The sequence below is a fragment of the Schistocerca americana genome, chromosome 1 (genome assembly GCF_021461395.2).
Source record: "Schistocerca americana isolate TAMUIC-IGC-003095 chromosome 1, iqSchAmer2.1, whole genome shotgun sequence".
Lineage (NCBI taxonomy): Eukaryota > Metazoa > Arthropoda > Insecta > Orthoptera > Acrididae > Schistocerca > Schistocerca americana.
The window spans coordinates 1,151,332,114-1,151,353,199 of NC_060119.1; the positions used below are offsets into that span (position 1 = coordinate 1,151,332,114).

At 37.4% G+C, this 21,086-nt stretch overlaps 1 protein-coding gene across 1 annotated transcript in view; it reads right to left on the minus strand.

Moving 5' to 3' along the window:
* Positions 1-20,693: 20,693 nt before the first annotated feature.
* Positions 20,694-21,086, minus strand: part of LOC124597453 (facilitated trehalose transporter Tret1-2 homolog) — a 252,053-nt gene continuing 251,660 nt past the window's right edge. Inside the window, exon 9 of the mRNA XM_047135939.1 lies at positions 20,694-20,705. Within this exon, the coding sequence (XP_046991895.1) occupies positions 20,694-20,705 (12 nt within the window). The remainder of the gene's footprint in view (positions 20,706-21,086) is intronic.

The following is a 21,086-nucleotide window of genomic DNA, read 5'->3' on the forward strand; positions in this document are numbered from 1 at the left end:
ATTTTAGTTTCTCCGGAAAAATGCCTTGAGTTAGTGATGCATTGCATTTTTCAGACAATACAGGATTTATTATATTGGAACAAAGCTTTAGTACTCTATTGGAAACATCATCAAAACCAGAAGAGCTTTTATTCTGGAGAGAATGTATGACCCTCTTAATTTCAGAAGTAGAAGTTGGTGGTACATTCATATGATGTAATTTTATGAGAGTTACTTCTTCAATATATTGCTGTAATCTTTCTCTTGAACTGTCGTTCCCTATATTTTCTGTTATGTTTAAGAAATTATATTAAAAGCATTTGCTACCTGTGACAGGCATATACATTTTAAAACCTATCAAAAGTCTATTCTTCCCACACAGCCTTCCTGCAGTAGAGCAGAGGTCCAGGAATGTGAGGGTATTTATGGTGCACTTATTGGCCTATCTAGTGTAGACTGTTGACATCATCTTTGCTTCCTGAGGACTTGGACAATGAGTCGAGTGTGGCATCAGGCTTGCATGCCCAGTCCCAAAGCTGGTTTGACTAGAGGCTTGTGATCTGGAGTCATCAGCTTCCTGACACTGTACATGGATGTACTGGATTGACTGGAAGCCTGTGATGCATAGTCATCAGCTTCCTGACACTGTACATGGATGTCTGTTGTCTGCATATTATCTACATTGTGTGCTCGTTACGTTTTAGTAGCTTGAAAGGTCCAGAATATGGCGATTGTAACGATGAGCGCACTACATCTGCTCTTAACATGATTTGAGAGCACGTTTTAAGATCTCTGAGTACAAAAAGTTTCTGTTCGTCACAGCAGGATGCTGGTGATGGGCATAGCTTGGAAATTTCGATTTCGATTTGCTGCAGCAAATATGATAGTTGTGCCTCCACTGCTGTGCCGAAAATATCTCCGACAGCATGTGTAACGTTGCTTCATGAATCATCTCTGCCATTGGCGCTCCAAGTTTACAAGCAGTATGGAGGCCCATTAAGATCAGCAGCAGTGTGGAGGTCCAACTGTTCCATGGCACATACATGCATGCTTTAAAGGTCTATCTCATTGGTTGCAGGATGGTAGCTGGTTATGTGGTGGTGTTGCAAACTGCACAGTGTGGATAGCTTGAGAAGCAGTGTCGACTCCAATTGCTACCCCTGATCTGTAGTGACATGAGCTGTGTAAGGTTATTTTTTTTATATTTTACTGGACATCCCAAATACCATAACAAGGTATATTTTCAGTATATACCATCTCCTGTGACGAAAAGTAAAAGTACATACACTAGAAGATTCAGTGAGGTCTAAGAACAATGACTTTGTAGATGAAATAAAGAAAATATATCCTTGTCTTTTTGGTAGATGAAAGTTTTAATGTCTGCTTTATCGTATCCTATTGTTCCGTGGATTAAACGTGAGTTATATGTCCTCTTCTCTTAAATGAATAGTAATCCTTTTCAAGGTTAATTGTGTTGGGAAACTTGTCCAAAATTACCTTTCATAAAAGTTACTGAGAGAAATGATCAGGTAATGTTAAACATGACCGTCTTTTAATCAGAATCGATTTGTTTCATGTGATAATTTTGAATGTCATTTAGCTCCAGTTTCCTTATTACTATTTTAAAAATTGTACTGCTTTATTAACAGTCTGGATATTACACTACATTAGATTTTCACCTAAAGAATATTGCTTAATAATCATACAGTTGCACAATTATTAAATGGATCGATTCCTTAGAGTCTGTAAACCTATCTGATATTTTCTAATCTCATAAAAACTGAATGAAAACCCCACTGATATTTAAAGTATTTCATTTAAAAGGAGGAATATCTGCTACATTCATTGCATTTACTCTTGTAGTGAAGGCAAAGATTAATTTGACTTTTCTTTACTACAACTGCCTATTTCATCACAACTTTCAATTAAGGAGTGGTGGGAACTACTTATTCATTAGTGGTAGTAAGCCACATTGAATCGTTCACCATTAACTAAGATGTATTGAATCCAATCTTATGTACGTATGTAATTTTATGTCTTGTATCATTGTGCATTTAAAAATTGTGTTCTTTTTTACATGGACAACAATTTTATGAGAAAGATTACCCTGAAACCAATAAGTAAAAGAGAATAGAATATTGACCAAATCCATGATGAAGATAACAGGAAAATTTTTCGTATTGATTGAAATAGTAAATTACACACTTCTGTGCAGCATTAATAAGGAAAGGTAAGAGAGTTACTGTTCTATCTTTATGTGTTTTTTTTGTAGGAACTTATTTGTGATTAAATCTGCCCACATTTGCATAGGATATTTTTTCTAATTTTTTATGTCGAGATTATGGTCGACCCAATGGATGAATTTTAGTGTCATAAGATTTTTTTAATTGTAGGTCAGAAGCTAGGGAGCTCATTTGAGTGAAATTGCAGCCAGGATTGACTTTAATACAATAGGTAAGGTTCATATCAATTTGGAAAACTTTCCAAAAATTATTCTGAATCAATTAAATACGGGAAAAGTTGGAAGGCCTAAAGAGATGGCTTCCACCGAGAATCACGACATGGAATCAGTAGATCACGAACAAGAAATACCAGGTTCCTTAATCGAAAAAGTGGATTCTGTGATATGCAGAACGGAACTGCCTGCAGAATCCACAGAATCGGCTTCTTTATGTAATCCTTTATCATTATTGTTTACCGATCTATGAGAATTTTTTGAGGAGATGTTAATCTCGAATTCAGAGCACATCGCTCATAAGCACATGACGCAAATGAACAGAACCTTCAGGTGTATAGCATCTGAAATGTACATTAAAGTAACTACACAGTTAAATTCCAATATGAATACGAATTTTGTACATGAAACATCTGAACTAGAAACGAGAGTTAATTGTCAATTGAAACAAATCTTTCGTAGTATGAAGATGGAAATTTCCGAACTTAAGAAAGCCTATCAAGATTTGGTGTAGGCTGTGACTAATCTGTCTAGGCACGTCAATTAAATACAAGCAGCTCATGAAGCGTTAGAAGGAACCGCTCAGCAGCTTGCTGGACATGTACAGACTTTTGCTGTTGAGCAAGAAAAACAAATACAGGAAAAGTTCGATGGAAAGAGTAAAACGATCACGCTTTACTTCGTTTACTGGTTAAATCGATGAGATTATCAGCTCAGGGTGTGCTTGCAGAAAGAACTACATGTAGTAGTGCAGCAAGTAATTAATCGAGCTTTGTTAGGGCAGATTGACTCTAAGGAGGTGAATGACACTAAACCATCACAAAGGTGTGATGACATGACTGGAGAAGCATTTAAAGGGAAGTATCATCAGTAAAAGATGTAGTTAAAGATGTAATGCCTACTGCTATTCGACTTACTGAAACATATACTGTTTCACTGCAAGACGCAGATGTAAACAGATGTGGCACTATAAATGTTAGAACGCAAAGAAGTCATGTACCTCGTAATGTGAGGGTGGCTACTAGTTTATCCTCTGTAATTACCAAAGAGAGTTTTCTGAAATATAGGCAGTTTCAGAAAGTCATCCCTGATAAGAGAAGCTCACACCCAGTTATTTTCTTTAAGTGTTTCAGTGTTTGATGGCAAATACATAGACGGATATTCAAAAAATTCAATTTGTGTCTACACACTTTCAAGGAGATGGTGCTTTGCGGACCAGTGAAATAGCAGACTGCTGTCATCCTTACACACAGTTCATTCCCTTCCTAAACACTTACCTGTCTACTAGAACTCAGGACCACCATTGGAGAGAAGTGTATAATCATGAGCCTTATAACAGTAAGCGCAGCATCCATTGAAAATATTTTGAAAAGTATGTAAATAAGACTCATTACTGGGATGATCCTGTGTCACAACAAGAGGTGATACAGATGCTAAATTCCAAACTCGCTGTTCACGTTAAGGAAAATCTGCTACACATACTCAACACTGACTTGTATATGTTCATGTCAACCCTTGATTATCCTGACCTTTTACATGGAGAGACTAAGTTAAACATCAGTAACTATAGCAGTTTGTCTGTTGCAAATGGTAACAATAACTATCATAACTACAATAGAAATGTTAATGAAAGAAGTAATGGTGTGTTACCATTACATCACAATGGTGCAAATAACTGGCTAAATGATTGCATAAACTCGCCACCATTCAACAGCTGTAGGCGACTTGTTGCAAGATACAAAACGGAAATAATCTGCAACAACATTGGAACAATAGTCAGCAGAGTAGCTGGCATATGAATATTGAAAATATGATACAGTCAACTGATAACACAAACCAGCTACAAAGTGCTACTGAATCTAACAATGTGGCGGAGCAAAACTGGTGGCGGCACCCACCTGTAAGGCTAACTGAAGTCATACACGACTATCGACGTAGCGCCTCAAGTCCATTAAACTAAATGTGTCCTCAAATGATGGCCATGGCAGCAATAAGCGGCATGTCGAGTGAGCATATAAATTTACTCCACTATAACGATGATATAGGTATTAGAGGTGAACTGTGCACAGAATTTATGCTGTGCCAAAAACAGAATAATAATGTCATATAATTTATATATTATGTCATTGTGGGAGGCATACCTCTCAGTGTGACAATCGACACAGGGGCAGCTATGACCATCATCTCTTTTGAGGCATTTCAAAAGATTTGTGACTCATCCATACCTCACACTCTCCCTGTCCAAAACTGTAGAATATTGGGTGGTATTGGCACTAAACCAAAGAATGTCGGTGTGCAGACTCAGATGGGAGTAGAGACAGGAAATGGAGCCATTATGAGCATGTTCTCCTTTGTAGAAAATTTAGTACTGAGCTGTATATGGAGAATAGGATTCCAGCAGGAGAGTAATTCACTTATCAGCCTTTCTTGTGATGAATGTTTGTTATACGCAGGTGGCAAACAGATCGTCTTACCAGTCATAAGAAATAAAGCAGATCATGGCAAGTTTTGCCAAGGTGTTATGGTTTGTTTTGTGGGTGTAGGGGTAATGCATATAAAAGGTCACTTCCTCTTCTATTCAGAGGACATAAGTTTGAATAATCAGTACATTATGTGCACAGTTATTAAGCTCACATTGATAAGAAAACCGAATCTGTGTATCTAGATGTTCATCAACAGGCTGAATTAATTGATCTGTTGTACCATTATGTAAAGGTGTTTACTGAAAAGCCCAGTGTTATCAAAGGTTATAATACAAAATGGATGTAACCCCTCATGAGACAGATTGCTACTCAATTTACTCCATTCTATGGGCCTGATGAGATGCAGTTATTAAAGAGATAAGATGTATGCTAGAATGGAAGATCATAGAACCCTCTTTCACCCTGAAATAGTCCATTAGTAGTAATAGCGAAGCAAAGAGATAGTGTATGATTAGCAGTGGACACATGTGCCATTAATAAGATCATTGTACCGATACATACCAAACCAGAAAGTTTAGAAGAGCAGATTCAAAAGTTATATGGGGTAAAATTTCTCACCCCAGTAAATCTAAGACACTCCTATTGTCAAGTACTGTTCTCAGAGTGCTCATGTAAATATACAGCCTTCATATTTGGGTTGGCAAAGTTGTCAGTCTTTGGTATTACCCTTTGAGGTTTATATCACTACGTTATATACTGTCCTAGATCCTGAGCTGCTTTATTGGGTAACTCTATATGCATATGATCATGTCAGGGTACTAGGAAAGGCGTTAAAGAAATTTCAGTATTCTGGAGTTACAGTTAATTTACAAAATTCAAAGTTTTGCTGGGAAAAGATTAGGTTGTTGAGTAAAATTGTCTCTCCAATCGGAATAGTACCCATTTAGAAGTATTAAATAACATGCCTCCACCACATTTTAAAATGCAATGGAAGGCTTTTATCGGTTTTGCATCGTTTTTAAGGAGGTCTGTGACCTAGTCCATTACTGAACAATGATGCTTTATTTAAATTATTAAGGAAAAATATTATCTGGCTCTGGTCAAAAGAATAGTATTTGATGTAATCAAAGATGCTCCTCTAAATTCACAATTCCTGACATGTCTAAGGAATTTTGCCTAGCCACTGATGCTTCCTGTTTTGGTAGATTAGATTAGATTAGATTAATACTTGTTCCATAGATCATGAATACGACACTTCGTAATGATGTGGAAAGTGTCTGGGGCTTGTCTGTTGCAAATGGAAACCATAGATGATAAACATTGACCACTCACCTTTTCACAGTTTTAAAAGAAACTAATTGTGATTTTGGAGAATTCAATAATCTCTTTTTGAAGCCCATGTTGTCCTTGTAACAGCATATAAATCTGGTAAGCAAACGTCTGAACATGTCAGAAGATATTTGAAAGATGTTTTCTTTTCGAGTGGCTTAGAAATATCTGTATTATTGTTAGATTTTTGTGATGGCGAGTGTGAAAGAACCGTTTAGAGCATCGTACCTGAGGACAAGGAACCTGTTCATCTGGAGATCCCAAAGGGGTCAACGGCATGGGCACAATCGTGAGAAGTATATGGATTTCGATGTTGGAAGGGCTTGGCGATTTTCAGATCTAGTTCTACTGATGATGTTGATGTCAATCTCCATTTGAGCAACAATATAATCCAGTTGAAATCATTAGTACCATTCATATTGTATTGTAACGTCCTAGTAATCATAACAACAAAGTAATACAGATTAATTAATAATAGGGGCTTAGTTTCCCAGCAGCTTTCGAAAGTGGAGAAAACAAAAAATGCATAGCAAATGAAAAGCTGTAACTCACTACAGGTTTTTTATTCAGATTCTGATAATGATAACATAATCTGGTTATAATTGTACTTAATGACATGGAAACTACACAAGAGAAAGTTGTGTGTACCATAGGCTCAATAAATTTAGTTTGAGTTAAGCTCCTGTTATTGGAGGTTGAAAGACTTTAAGTGAAAGTTATATTTTATTCTTCATGGCGTCATTTTCCACCTTCGGTTTTAAATATTTTTATTGTGTTATTGCAGTTTCAGCCTACGTGACATTTTCAAGCGTATACAAACATAGTACAAACCACAAACGCTAAAATTGTAATACCACTCTACAAACAGTTACAGCCAAAATCAGAAAATGACATCATTTAAACTTTTTATAGAGTGTGTGTGTGTGTCTGCATAACAAAAAGTTGTACATATTGATTTGTGTGCCAGAACAAATGAATCAAGTTTATGGGGATGTCGACCATTACATGGAACTCTCATATCTCTGATTGGCATAGTGAAGATGATCCTTGGACAAGTGACAAGAAAGGCAGTGCGTTTTTCACTAGTATTTGAGAAAGATGTATGTAAACCTTTCTCTCTTGAATGATGTGTGCGTCACGTCAACAGTGTTGCATATTATTGGAAGTAGTTCCTCAGTATTGTGGCCAGCTCTTACTATACAGGTGACCCTGCGCCCGTCTTCAAACGCTCAATAACTTCGCTACTCCTAGTTAATTCGGTCCAGTGCATTACATCACAACAATGCGGCCATCACGCAATACGTTGCCCAGCATGCCACACCTGGATTACAGTGCCAACAGGGCCCCAATGCAGGATGTGCAGTGTTGTCATTGTGCTTATACAGTAATGTAACTCGAGTGCATCGGCAATTCACGCCTTGTGCCTTCAGACAACACCAGCCTAATTTCGCCTCGACTGTGACAGTCAAAAATTTATTTGCTCTTGGACTTTGAGGACAATGCTACCAAGGATAGTGCTTTCAACCAATGAAGTTTGCTATGTAATTATTATGCCACTTTCACATCTTCTGCGTTGCAAATTGGGTAGGAACACCTTCTTATCTTGTCATCACAATCAGTTGTGTGCCATGAACAATCGGCAGCCATGTTGCCTGTTACATTGAACAATGCTGCAATTACGTTTTCAGCCTCACCTCCGAGGTTCAGCTCACACCTCAAACTACCACAGCTCAACATTGTTCACCCGGCTTTTAATATTGATGTATCTTTTCGATTCAGTTATGAATCAAAGCCACTACCCTGTGTCCTTAAGTTGTAATTTACATATATTACAGGAAAAATTGCTTTTCAATTAAGTGCCCCTTAGATACGTTATCCAGCCATTTCTCGGCTGTATGAATTAGTTTACATTCAAAATTACACGAGTCTAATTGGTTTCCAATTCCGAACAATGACTTCCGCCAGCCTACTCAGTGGCTGAATTCCATCCAGATCTTTCTATAAAAGCAAGGCGGTGGACTTCTATAAGTTAAGTTGTTGTATGAAAGCAGGGAGCTCTTCTGTGACACACCACATTGTGTATATCTTACTAAAATTATCCATCCTCAATGTGGCTTATCCCCATGTCGCAGCTGTTCTAAGTTGCAACATTTGCAAGATTGTTAACCTATCACCGCTCCTTTGAGAAACCTTTAACTTTTTTGAACTCTCATTGCTATACAGGATTGCAACGTCATAATGTACCTGTGTATTACGAAAATATGCAGTTTCAGCGATACACTGCATCAATGTTATCTCTAACATGCATAGTTGGTTTGTCATGCTACAGTTACCGGAAGTGCGACTTCAGTGTATAATACTCTTACGAGTATATAATGGTTAATTTATGTCGTGAAAGTGTTCGATTTTTCTATTGTTTGATGCATGGGTATGAGCAAGCAAATATTACTGAGTAATTGGTAAAAGGTGATATGTAGTTTCTAAACACCCATACTTTTAGAAATGCTGAAAATTTATGCTATACTGGCAGTATATTCAGATTCTAGTACTGGCAAATTCAGTGCTCTTAAACACTTGCTCAGTGAATTTGAGAAAAGATGTGAGATGGTTTCTGGTGACAGTATAGTTTCAAATTGAATGTTGTTTTTAATTAAGGAAATCAATTATATCACAGTGTCTTATTGCACTTGCATGAAGCATAACTCCAAAATTCAGTATAGAATATATTTAACGTTTCGTCGATTGAACTGGTGCGGAGTGCAAGAGCGAAAATATTAGCTTTCAAGTGAGTCTTAAGGGCATTATCAATAGCATCCAACTCATTACACGACAACACAGAATTGTAAATATTGGAGGGATGACAGATAATCGCCAGACCTTAAACATCGAAGTTTCCATTGTTGTTTCACTCGAAGAAGTACTGCCTCTGTTACGTGAGAACGTATCAGATTTTTTTTTTAGTAAAACTCAATACAGAGCTTTAACACCACTTCATCCACCTGTCCCAATACCTTTTGGGTATCACCAAACTCTGGTACTCGTCTTTTACCTTAAACGTCTAAATCTGGAGAAAGTGAAGAAGATGTAGCTGAATTAATTGTACTTAGCTTTCTGATGTTGAAGTTTTGACGATAGTCTCCAAGGCTGCTACTTCTTCTTCTTCTCGTACAAACTTGCAAAGATAGGCTCTGGTGGTAGGTTTAAGTTGATGTTTGTTTTTAAATAAGTATTCTTTGCCACGATGTCATTTACTAACAGAAGATTTAATTCCAAAAAATGTTGTGTGACAAGGGCCTCCCATCGGGTAGAGCGTTCGCCTGGTGCAAGTCTTTCGTTTTGACGCCACTTCGGCGACTTGCGCGTCGATGGGGATGAAATGATGATGATTTAGGACAACACAACAGCCAGTCCCTGAGCGGAGAAAACTTCCGACCCAGCCGAGAATCGAACCCGGGCCCTTTGGATTGACATTCTGTCGCGCTGACCACTCAGCTACTGGGGGCGGACTTTAATTCCAAATTCTGATACACTTTCACAACTGATTACAGTAGTCACATAAATTACTGATGACAACAGTTTATAGAGCGACTCTCAAGACACATCCACTACGTAGCATCCCTAACAACCAAGTGTGTAGTCTGCATCAATATATCAAAGACCTCGCAAAATGTAAAGGTTCAGGTTGGAGTTGTTATTCTGGCTTTTGTATGCACACTTTTGACACAGGTCAATACCATTAACAAACCATAAAAATTTGAAACACAGATTGAGAGTGACGCTTACATTGACTATGGGTAACTAGCTGGGGTACTCTGCTTCACTCGCGTAGTTGATATGAGATTGTATGGTAGTTGGAATAAAAGTACAAACCTTAAACTATAAGAGGTAAAAATTATTGAAAACATATTGTAACTATTCACAGTACTTGTTAAAGTATAAGAGTTAAATTTTTTTTACTTTTCTATGTACAACACTCGTTTATAAATAACATTTTTCATTTTGCTATCCAGGGTATATATGTACAAATTTTTCGAATTTTCTACTTGAGAGCAAACAGCATGTAGTGGACCATGAGAGAAGTGGGAGTCGTTGAGGTTTATGCTACAATATTTTAAAATTTGTCCTTGCACTTTGTTGATTGTAAAACTGTAAATTAATTTGATCGGAAATTGCAGTCTTTTAAATAGGAATGGCAGTTCAGTAGAGATCAGTGGTAGTCTGGGGATAAATGGTGTCTGTTCTTTGCACTTTCCATTTGTAATTTTGGCTTCAGTGATGTTACTCAATAGATGTTTGACTATCATGTTTGTTCCATTACATAGATTTGGTGTGTTGAGATTTCTGATTAGTATGATAGGAATCCAATTTTAGGTCGAAGACACTGTAATGGCATTCCTGGTATTTGCAAAGAGTTTAGAAATTCCATAAGAAAGTTCACAATATCTTCAGTGTTTACCATCGTATCGATCGATTTGTATATTCTTTCTTCACCGGGAATTTTCTTTTGAATAGTAAAGTTGACATTGTCGACAATATTATTTTTAGTTGCCAGAATTGCCGTTTCAAACAGCCAATCCAGATTGGCGTAGTTGTGAACAATGTTTCGATAAATTTGCTCGACGAGTTCGTTTTCAGCAGCGGTTATGTCGCAGAAATCACTGTTGAGTTTAATGAGGGCGGTTGTCTGGTCAGTATACTTTACACACCTTTCACACTTTATTTTCGGTTTATATTTAGTCATTGTATCACTGTGAGTACTCACATTAAACTAGTTTGTTTTTATTCACTCATTGCACTACTTTTTCGGTTCCTCCCTTCATCACTGATAAGAAGAAACTGACGTTCGAGCCCACGACAGGTCTTGCTTTATATACTCCTACCAATGGGCAGCCCCACCAGTGGTGAATTCCAGAAGATGCCAAAAAGGCTTCGAATGTTCCACAATGTTTCAGAACATTCCACAGCATTCTATAGTGTTCTGGAATGTTCCAAAATGATTTGGGATTTTGCCGTACATTCTGGACTCTTGCTGAATGTTGCAGACTATTCCCGACCACTTCAGAGTATCCCAGATCATTGTGGAACATTCTGGAATGTCGTGAAATGCTCTCGAATACTCTCTAATGTTCTAAAAATGTCTAGAGAGAAAAACTTTGCAGCCATTATGTCTTCAAAATCACGCCCTTCAGGTAAAAACGGGAATCTCCTTCATGGCTGGGGGATGGAGGGCTACGACACCATATACCTCCGTTGATCGTACCGGAACTCGTTTCCGAGTTTTAGCAGCTTGCACATTGTACACTTACTTTTATAATAAATATTGATTATGTATGGAATATAATGTTTATATTGCGTTGATAGTGGTATACTTAATTCGATTTTGGCGTGTTTTCCACTCTGATTGACAAATAGGTGTTCAGTACTTTTGTGTTTTTCTACGAATAGGTTACGTCTGTTTTACGTTCCCTATCAGGATTTACAAATAATAAGAGTAATTTCGATGTTAGCAGTTTTGTCAGTCAACTATGTTTTTGAATTAAAATTATGACACAATTTTGATATCTCAGATTTGGCTATTTTCTGTTTGGGATAGGACTGACAAAAACTAGGAAGCATTTCAGTGTCTCTGTCTCCTAAGTTTTCGTATGAGACTTGAAGTCCCAAAAAATAATTTATTAAATAATTTAACATTATTGCACAATTTGTAATTTTCGTCGTTTGGTTTGTTACTGAAATTAACATGGCTATTTCTGTGATGTTAGTGCTTAGAGGTTTGTTTACATGTAATATGCATTTTCTCTGTGTCAAACCTTATGTTTACTCAATAATTGTGTGGTTGCAAATGTGGTTGTAGGGCTACATTGAAGATAATTTTAAATAAGCTGTAAAATCCGTATTATATTTCTGTGTCTACAGAAGTTATAGGGTGTCTACGGATCTTATCTGTCGAAATATTGTGTGAACAGTTTGAATAAATTGAAAAGATGTGCCAGAGAGTTTTACTGAATCTACCGATAGCATATCCACATTGTTACAAGCTCAACAATTATTCGAAATTTACTTTTGTCATCCGAAAGTGGTTCAAGAATTGAAGACAAGTCCGGAAAAACAGGCTAATCCTCAAATGTAAAAGCTTAGAAATAAGTGTTGCTATCTGTTGCTTGATATGGGAACTATCAAAATTGGCATTGGTCTTACACCTAAGTGATATTTAGGGGTGGGACCAATGTCAATTTTATAGTTCCTGTACCTAGCAACATATGGCAACACTTACTCCAAGATTTTACATTTGAGGGTTAGCCCATTTTTCTTCACATGTGTTCAGTTTACTTTAGTTTACGAGTGCTATTTCATTTACAAGTGTTTTTGATGCCCTTGTGTTATTTCTGAACAAAACCCATTTCAAGGTTCAATATTTATGCTTTCTCTTCTTGTTGTTGGATTCTTGGATTATTACTATTGCTCTAACCTGAATAACGACACCAATGCCTGTCTGAATAATCTCTGATGACGCCATAGTAAAACTCGTGCAACTAGAATTTTGACACAATACCAGATGCTGCCATTTTCTGTGGTATCACTTTAGTTTGGTGCAAACCTGGCTTTAGACTAGTGCACTGCGTGGTACACTGCCCCTTGTTTCTATCCATTGTCCAATCACCCAACTGCTCATGTTCACATAACTCTCATGGTTGGTGAGTAAAATGGCTGGCTAAGCGGGCTACAATCACTGCTTGATTTATTGTAAATTATCGCTACCTTCACACTACGTCAGTGTTTTGGATGATTGGAACAGTCTAATTTATGCTGATACTGTTATTTGTCTGTTTACTTGTGACTCTGGTATTGGAACTTGTGCTACAAGCTGGTTTTGCCTGGACTGTTCCTACACAGAATTTCTTTGTAGCTTACGAGTCCTGTGTTGCTCTAGGTTTGTCATTTTTATGCCTGTATTTGTTTCTCCAGAGTTTCTACCACAGAGCTTGTAATGCTATTGTAAATATAATACTACCATTAATCTGTATATTTATAATTTTTTTGTTCTGTAATAATTTTGAAAAATTAAGCAAATACTATAATGAGAGTAAGCTTTCGTTAAGTGTACTTTATCTGTTCAAAATAACCTCTTTGACATAGGTGTGTTAGAATATACAAAAAATACTCGAATCGCAATTACCAGCAAGTAGAACCGTGAAACGAATTCGCTAATGCATGGGCGACCTACTGTTAACCAGTTCGACTCCTGACGATGGAACAAGTTTTCATCACTTATACGTGGTGTCACAGGAGGAATGGTCAACATTTAGGGATATTACAGGAATGATCATTCGAAACAAAACAACCTATATGGGCTCTAAAATGCATACCTTAAGAGATATTAGCACTTGTTCATCTTCACTACTGTAAGACACATCTCTTCTACTGAACAAGTGCTCATAGCTCTTAAGGTATCTTGTCAGGTCGATACTAACTCCTCCCAAAATATGGAAAGGAAAGAGCTTACAGTAGAAGAGATTTGTTTCACAGTATCACAGATGAAGAAGTGCTTACAGTTCTTAATGTACGCATTTTAGAGCCCATGTTTACCACTTTTTTTTTGCTTTGAATAAGGGTTCTTGTCATATCTATGAGTATTGGCCACTCCTACTGGCACGCCCTGTATTTAGCTGCAAATTGCAAGTGGTGGTAGTGTATGGATTGTGATTGCCAGACAGTGCCCCCAAGTCATAGGTTAAAGCCCAAATCTTTCAGCAGTGTCTCATGGAACTGAGGGCATGTGACAGAGTTAACACTAATGTGTGCATCCTATAGAAACTGTACGTTTGGTGATCATCTAGGCTCTATTTGAATTTTAACCTTTTACAATCTTTTACTTAAATACTTATACCTAACAGTATAAACAAAAAATTGTATTCCAATATGCAACTACTTGTCAAATACAACCACACAGCAAACGTATGTCACACTTGAGTGACTAAAAAAACGCGAGCTTAATATTTTAGAGTCTTCGTCATTAAATATGAAAATGGGACACGACTGTCAGGCTCAAACTTAGGACAACGTACAGTGTTCAGAATTGGAGGCCGATTAGCTGAGCAACTAACGAAATCTTATTCAAAATGCTCGGGAGACATTATATGTCACCAATTACGGACTTCGGTGTCAATTTATAAGTTTAGCACACATTCCCAACGAAATTATCACATTGTTGTCATCCATAACTTCTAGTTTTGTTTGTTACACTTTCACAGCAATAGAATTTGGTCTTGCTCTTCGACTTTTAAACAGATTACCAAAAACACCACACTGGCATGCTGTCGATGTCGACGTCCCTGTTGTCACTGTATGTTGGATATCAGAAAAACAAAAATACATAACAGTCATAACATTTTTCTTTATTGTTCAGGTAGGCACTCAACAACACATATCAGGTACACTGTATACAGTAGTGCTTCGTTTACGTCATCAAATTTTCCATAGCTTGTAAGCATGATCCCATAGCTGTGGGACCCTTTGTCTTGCTTTTACTAGTCATACTTAGTGAATCATACACTTCTGATTAGAGTGAAACATTATTTCTGTAAATAGGCTTCAGTTAACGGGCTTATTCAGACAATGAACAAAAAAGAAAAAAATTGAATGAAAAAAGAAAATAAATAAACATGGCAGCACAACAAGAGGTACAAGAAATCCACGCCCAACAGAAAACTACCAGGATTGCAAAGACCCAATGCCCCAAGAAAATTATACAAAAACAGTGTCAGGTTTCCTGTGGTAGCCAAAAGAGGAGGTTATACATATTTCTACAATGAGGTCATAGACCACTTTCTCAGACAGTACATTGTATCAGTGGTAGTAGGTATCTCCTGACACTTACTGATCATTTAGATGTACTACTGTTGACCAACGAAGTTCCTACAAAATTTACTTCCTTCTTGATATGTCGGCTAAAAGTCTTGGCAAGTAGTATATTTGAAAGGATCATATTGTGTGAGCAAATGGGAAATATTTTGGGAACTTTATCTGGCTACCGATTTTGTAAAAGCAGATTGTATCAGAAGACAGACAGAATACTTAGAAAATAAATCTTTCCGGAAGTGGATTTGCTTAGTTCATTATGTCCCGAGATGTTGTTTTTCTCTTTTTATCTACTTTTTTAAAATTAAATTCGAAATGGAGAACACTGATTCGAAAAACGAACTCGCACATTATGCAGATTTTCAAATTTAATCATTTGTGTATAATTAGTCACACGTCTCTTCGCTAAGATAGAGTGAGAGAGAAATTTTTTATGCATTAAAATGGCTGAACAAGCAACAGTTATGGTCATATTGAGAAATAAATAATAATCAAAAAGGAACCTTAATGATCGAAAATATAATTATAGCAAATAACAGTGAGAGTGGTAGCTAGAACGGAAACATACATACATTGTTGAAGGCAAGGAATCACAGAAGTGCTGTATCACATTAAATCCACAAGTTGCTTAGCACAGAATTCAAAGCTAACAAATGAAAAAGACAAAAGTAGTGAGCACTATCTCAAAATATAACACTAACCTGTAAAAATCATAGCTACATAATACACACTAGAAGTTGTGGAACCTACTATCTTGAGAAATTACACAGGTTGGCTAGAGCAAGCAAAGGGTAAAATATAAATTAGTGATGAACAAAGCCTTTTTTGCGAAACAAATCTGCTGCCCTCAAACAATGGAGGAAGACTGACAATAAAGTTTTCAAAAGTGAGAAGCAGGCGCATAGCAGGATAGGGTAATCTGACGTAGAGAGTGCAAACGTATAACTCTGCGAGCTTTTGAAGAGAGGTGCGACAGTGCAAAATAAAGCGATCATCAAATACACATGGATAGAAATTTGTGAAAAGTGCTGGCTGTGTGAAGTCCATGCACTTACGCAGGCGATCAGGTGTTTCATACTCTTCAATTTCCTCTTAAATATTGACCATTGTGGTCAACAAGGAGTTTGTGATACCAGACGGTTGACACATTGAGGGGGTTGGTCACAAGGGCTGCGCCTGTGGGAAGCCTGTCCACATGCCCAACAGAGAGCAGAGGAGTGGGAAGCAGTATGCGTCAACCAGTAGAATCATTCTGTCGTATAGCACTTGAAGAATGTTTGATGTTGATTTCATGTTAGTGTAGGTATAGAGGAGCTATTTAGTCAGCATTGTGTTTGTTATGGATGAGATACAGCAAACAAATCTACGCAGTATTACGTTACCGAGCGAGAGAAATAGGATTCCAAGAATATAATTTTAATGAGAATCAGAAACACTGTCGCCATGTGGAATAAACTCCAGTGTTACCAGCTGCCAAGGGAGAGAGAAATTGAAATGTATAGTTTGGAACAGAAGGAGAGCAACTGGCAACACCACAAAATCTGTCTGGCTATGCAGAATGCATCAGGAATCACTCTTCCAACTGGTACACAACACTTGCAGAAGAAGGATGTATGATGTGACATAGGACATTTTTGGACCATAAATGTATTGGTTTTAAGGGGATACAGTCGCGAACAGGCTCAAAAAATCGATTTTTTTAGTCTTAATCTATGCTCCAATTATTTGGCTACAAAATGCCGTTTGTTTCATACAAATCTGATTGTTAGATTCGGAGTTATTAATTTGTTCATGAAGCATGGTAACTAGCGCCACGTCCATTTTTAGAGAATTGTTATTCTGATGTTTGCCAGCCTGCCTGCATTGTCGACTATCGTTTGTCAGTTTCTTCATCCTAGTTGTTTACGTTTTGGTGATACAAATGTAATGATTTTTTGAAACACAATGGGTAGAATAAGGAAGTTTGGATATAAGCCTAAGTTTCGTGGAAATAAATATGTAAAAATAAATCGCGAAACTGCTAGTTTTGAACAGAGGGCAGAAAATAATATTGAAAGTGAAGTCAGTCCGAGTGTCAGTGCTTCAAGCAAGAAGCTTCTAGGTGCTGCCGGTTTTACAAGTGCCTCTCAAATGCGTGACAATGCAATATGTGGTGTGAACAGTGTTTCTGTTGTTACTGACACAAACATTCTGATCTCCATGAGGTTATTACGTGAACTTATCGAAAAACACACAAATTGTAAAAACTGTGGTGGAAACGTTACTTTGCATGAAGATGTGGTGAAAACCAAGGGAATTGTTTGTAATTTAGTTTTGACATGTTTGGAATGTAGCTGTACTGCCAATGCAATGTCATCCCACGTAACAAGAACCAGATTGTATGAAAACAATATAAGATTAGTGTGTGCACTTAGATCTATTGGAAAAGGGCGAAGTGCAGGTGGTGTTCTTTGTGCAGTGATGAACATTCCTCCACCTCCAAGAAAGTTTGATGATTACAACAAGACTATTGGTGCAGTTGTAGCTGAGGTAAGTGAATCTGCAATGTTGAAAGCAGCCAAAGAAGCAGGTCAGTTGAATGATACGAAATCTGACCCAAGGCAAATTTCTGCTGGTTCTGATGGCAGTTGGCAGAAACGTGTGCATACATCCCTAAATGGCATTGTGTCAGCAACTTCTTTTGATACTGGGAAGGTTCTGGATATTGAAATTATTACTAAGTTCTGTGACATCTGTAGCAAAAATCCCACTATGTATAGTGGTTGCATGTGTGCAAAAAGGACTATGATGATTCTAGTGGAGGCATGGAAGTGGCTGGTGTTGCTAACATTTTCCAATGGTCTGTGCAGTCAAGAGGTATCCTCTATACAGATTATCTTGGGGACGGGGACAGTAAGGCTTATCAGAAAGTGGTAGAAGATAAACATTATGGGCCTAGAGTCAAAATTAATAAACTGGAATGTACAGGACATGTACAGAAAAGAATGGGATCACGACTTCTAAACATATGAAAAGAAAAAAAAGTTAGGTGGTAAAGGGGGCCTGACAAAGGCTGAAATAGACAGGATCCAGACTTATTATGGTATGGCCATTAGAAATAACTGCAACAATGTAGAAGCAATGAGGAGAGCCATCTGGGCTATATTCTTTCATAAAATTTTAACGGATGAGGAATCACAACATAACCTTTGCCCACAGTGACCTGACAGCTGGTGCAAATTCAACAACCCAGCTACATCTTCCAGCTATAAGCACAAACATTCAACTCCAGAAAAAATCCTGCTAGCTGCGAAACCCATTTTCAGAGACCTTAGTCAACAAGAGCTCTTGAAAAAGTGTCTCCATGGAAAAACTGAAGACCCAAATGAAAGTTTGAATTCTGTCATTTGGACTAGGCTACCAAAAACTGTTTTCGTTAGAAAAGAAAAACTAAAATTTGGTGTTCATGATGCAGTGATGTGCTTCAATGCTGGTGTGTCAAAGAAAACTGACGTATTAAGACTCTTGGGAACAAAGGATGGTATCAATACTGAAAGGGGACTGAAAAAGATTGACATGGACCGTATCCGTTATGCTGATATTTCTGCAGGAAATGCTACCAAGGAGGCCAGGATAGCCAGAAGATCAAAGAAAAGAAGAAAAGAAGATAAAGATCAAGAAGCTGAGCCACAGTATAGCCCTGGAATGTTTTAAAAGTGTGTCTGTATGACATTGCACATTACTTTATTGCATGTAAAACTTTAATACCATTTTTCTCAAAAGTACATTTTTTGACCTTCTGGTACACTTTTCTCAAAAGCTATGACTGCTACAGACATCAGACTTACAGTATCTCTTGTTAATACAACGATGATTCATTAGATAAAAATAGACCAGTAGTGATAAAAAGAACAGATTTATAAGCTCCACAGTGTTTAGAAAAGTTTTAATTTTTTGTCTTATAGAACAAAAAAATGATTAGTCATGAAATATATAAAATACATTAACCATTTTTATATGATTTGAGAATGATGTTTCAGCTGTACACTGTAAAAGTTTCAGGTCTTTATCTCCATTAGTTACTTCAGAAAGTGTACCTGACGTTTGCTCATTTTAGCTTTGATTGCTTATGGGAGTTCCCTCGTGACTGTGTCCCCTTAAGCACTATGGACACATGTATTAAGGTATCAGCTCAAGGATAATTTAATATGGCCAGATGTGAAGCTGCAGACTGTAAAACCCATCAAGTAAATGAATGACCGTAATTGTGATAGCATGAATAATGAGGAAAAAGCCTGAAGTAACAATGTAGAAATTAATAACCTGGTGAAGACTAGAAAGGACTGACGAATCATGTGAAGCCTAATGACAGACTGTTGACTGAAAGAAGCAGAAACACAGATAGAAGATATTGAAAAGATGCATCACTTCCTCTACAATAACAGCCAAAGAGATCACACTAGTATGCAGATTGTACTGATTACGTATCAGGAGTAGTGAAAACAATAAGTGAAGAAAGAATTCAGAAATAAGCATTGTGATAAAGGAACACAGCTAGAGAATCCAGTCATGCGACTCAAAAGATTTTCCACTGAAAGAAAGAGATAGATAAGTGTGTGTCTCATTTACTCAGTTAAGTGCCCAGTTTATGCACTATCACTGTCTAGCTATTCAACCAATCCAAAAGAGAAATCGAGGGGAGGTGTAAAGTATTCCTGTAGAATGTGTGATAAGCATCTATTAATTGTATGTGCAACAGTTAATTATTCAATGGGTATGGAATCTGAATGTTTGCTGTTGCATTGATAAATAACCAACCCACTTGCATAAAATCTTGTTTGGATATTTTGTATCATATCACTGCACCCTTCCTGGTCTACTGATAACGTTTCAGAGCTTCCTAACATTATCAATATTAGGATAGAATTGTCGATGGAAGAATCAGTAAGGCGGTACTACATGATGTAAACAGTCCCTGTTTACAACGTTGGGCCACATAATATACTTAACATTAACAATAACTGTCGTGAAGAGAAGAAAAAAAGCAGTAACGATCGAAGAGAAATAGCATGGCGTGGCGGGAGTTTCAGATTGAAAATATTCAGTTTATCATAACTTTACACAGACGGAATTTTATGATTTTTTTTCCCCTGTCGTGTGACAGGTGCACACTTCCTGAGCAGCATTGATACTTACTTCGGGCCGCCTGCAGAAGGCTGGTTGGACACCTCTTGTGTAGGGAAGGTCGAGACAAACAATTTGATTTTGGGCACTTGTGGACTGTGAAATCGGGAAACTACCACAGGTTGGTCTACAGAAACCAAGTAAACAACAGTGCCTGCGCATCACTGGAAATTTTCAAAATTCCCTCGTTCTCATTGCGGAAACTACGACCCTAGAGAAAAAAATGAATAGAACCTTATCTGTAGGAAATTTAATGTACTTTAATTCTGTACTGGAATACATTTTCACTAGAAGCCGCGGATTTCAAGTTTTTCAAGAAAAACGTACCACAGTGACCTCCAAATTCACCCCCACCTCAACACTCTGTTCTTACTAGTCAGGATTTTTAGTATGTAATTTATGCCGCTAACTCCTACACTGTGCAAAAATCGGGAATTACAAGAATTATTAGCCAGATTCGACATGTTCTCCTCTTGATATTCATGTCAGGTCTCCAGCTGGAACATATCAGCATCTTGACACAATATTTCTGCAGTCCACCCAGACGCCATCTTTAGCTGATTAAGCCATCACACTAACTCACCGAGTTGACTTGGCTGTTTTCCCATTGGCTTAGTTGACAGTTGTGCACTTATAAGTTGCAGAATTGACCTTTGTGCAAATTTTGCCTGACAGTTTTCTGAATTTTAATACTGTGAAATTAACAATTAAGTCATTTTATTTGCCTGGCCTTCTTACTACCTAATTATTGAGGCTTAAATTTAAGTCGAACTGCAATCGTAATTAGCTTTTGCATAACATTCACAAAAATCTTTTTTCTTTCATCACCCTCACAGGGAAGTTGTTGACGAAATAGCTAACTTATCTGGCGGCGTAGT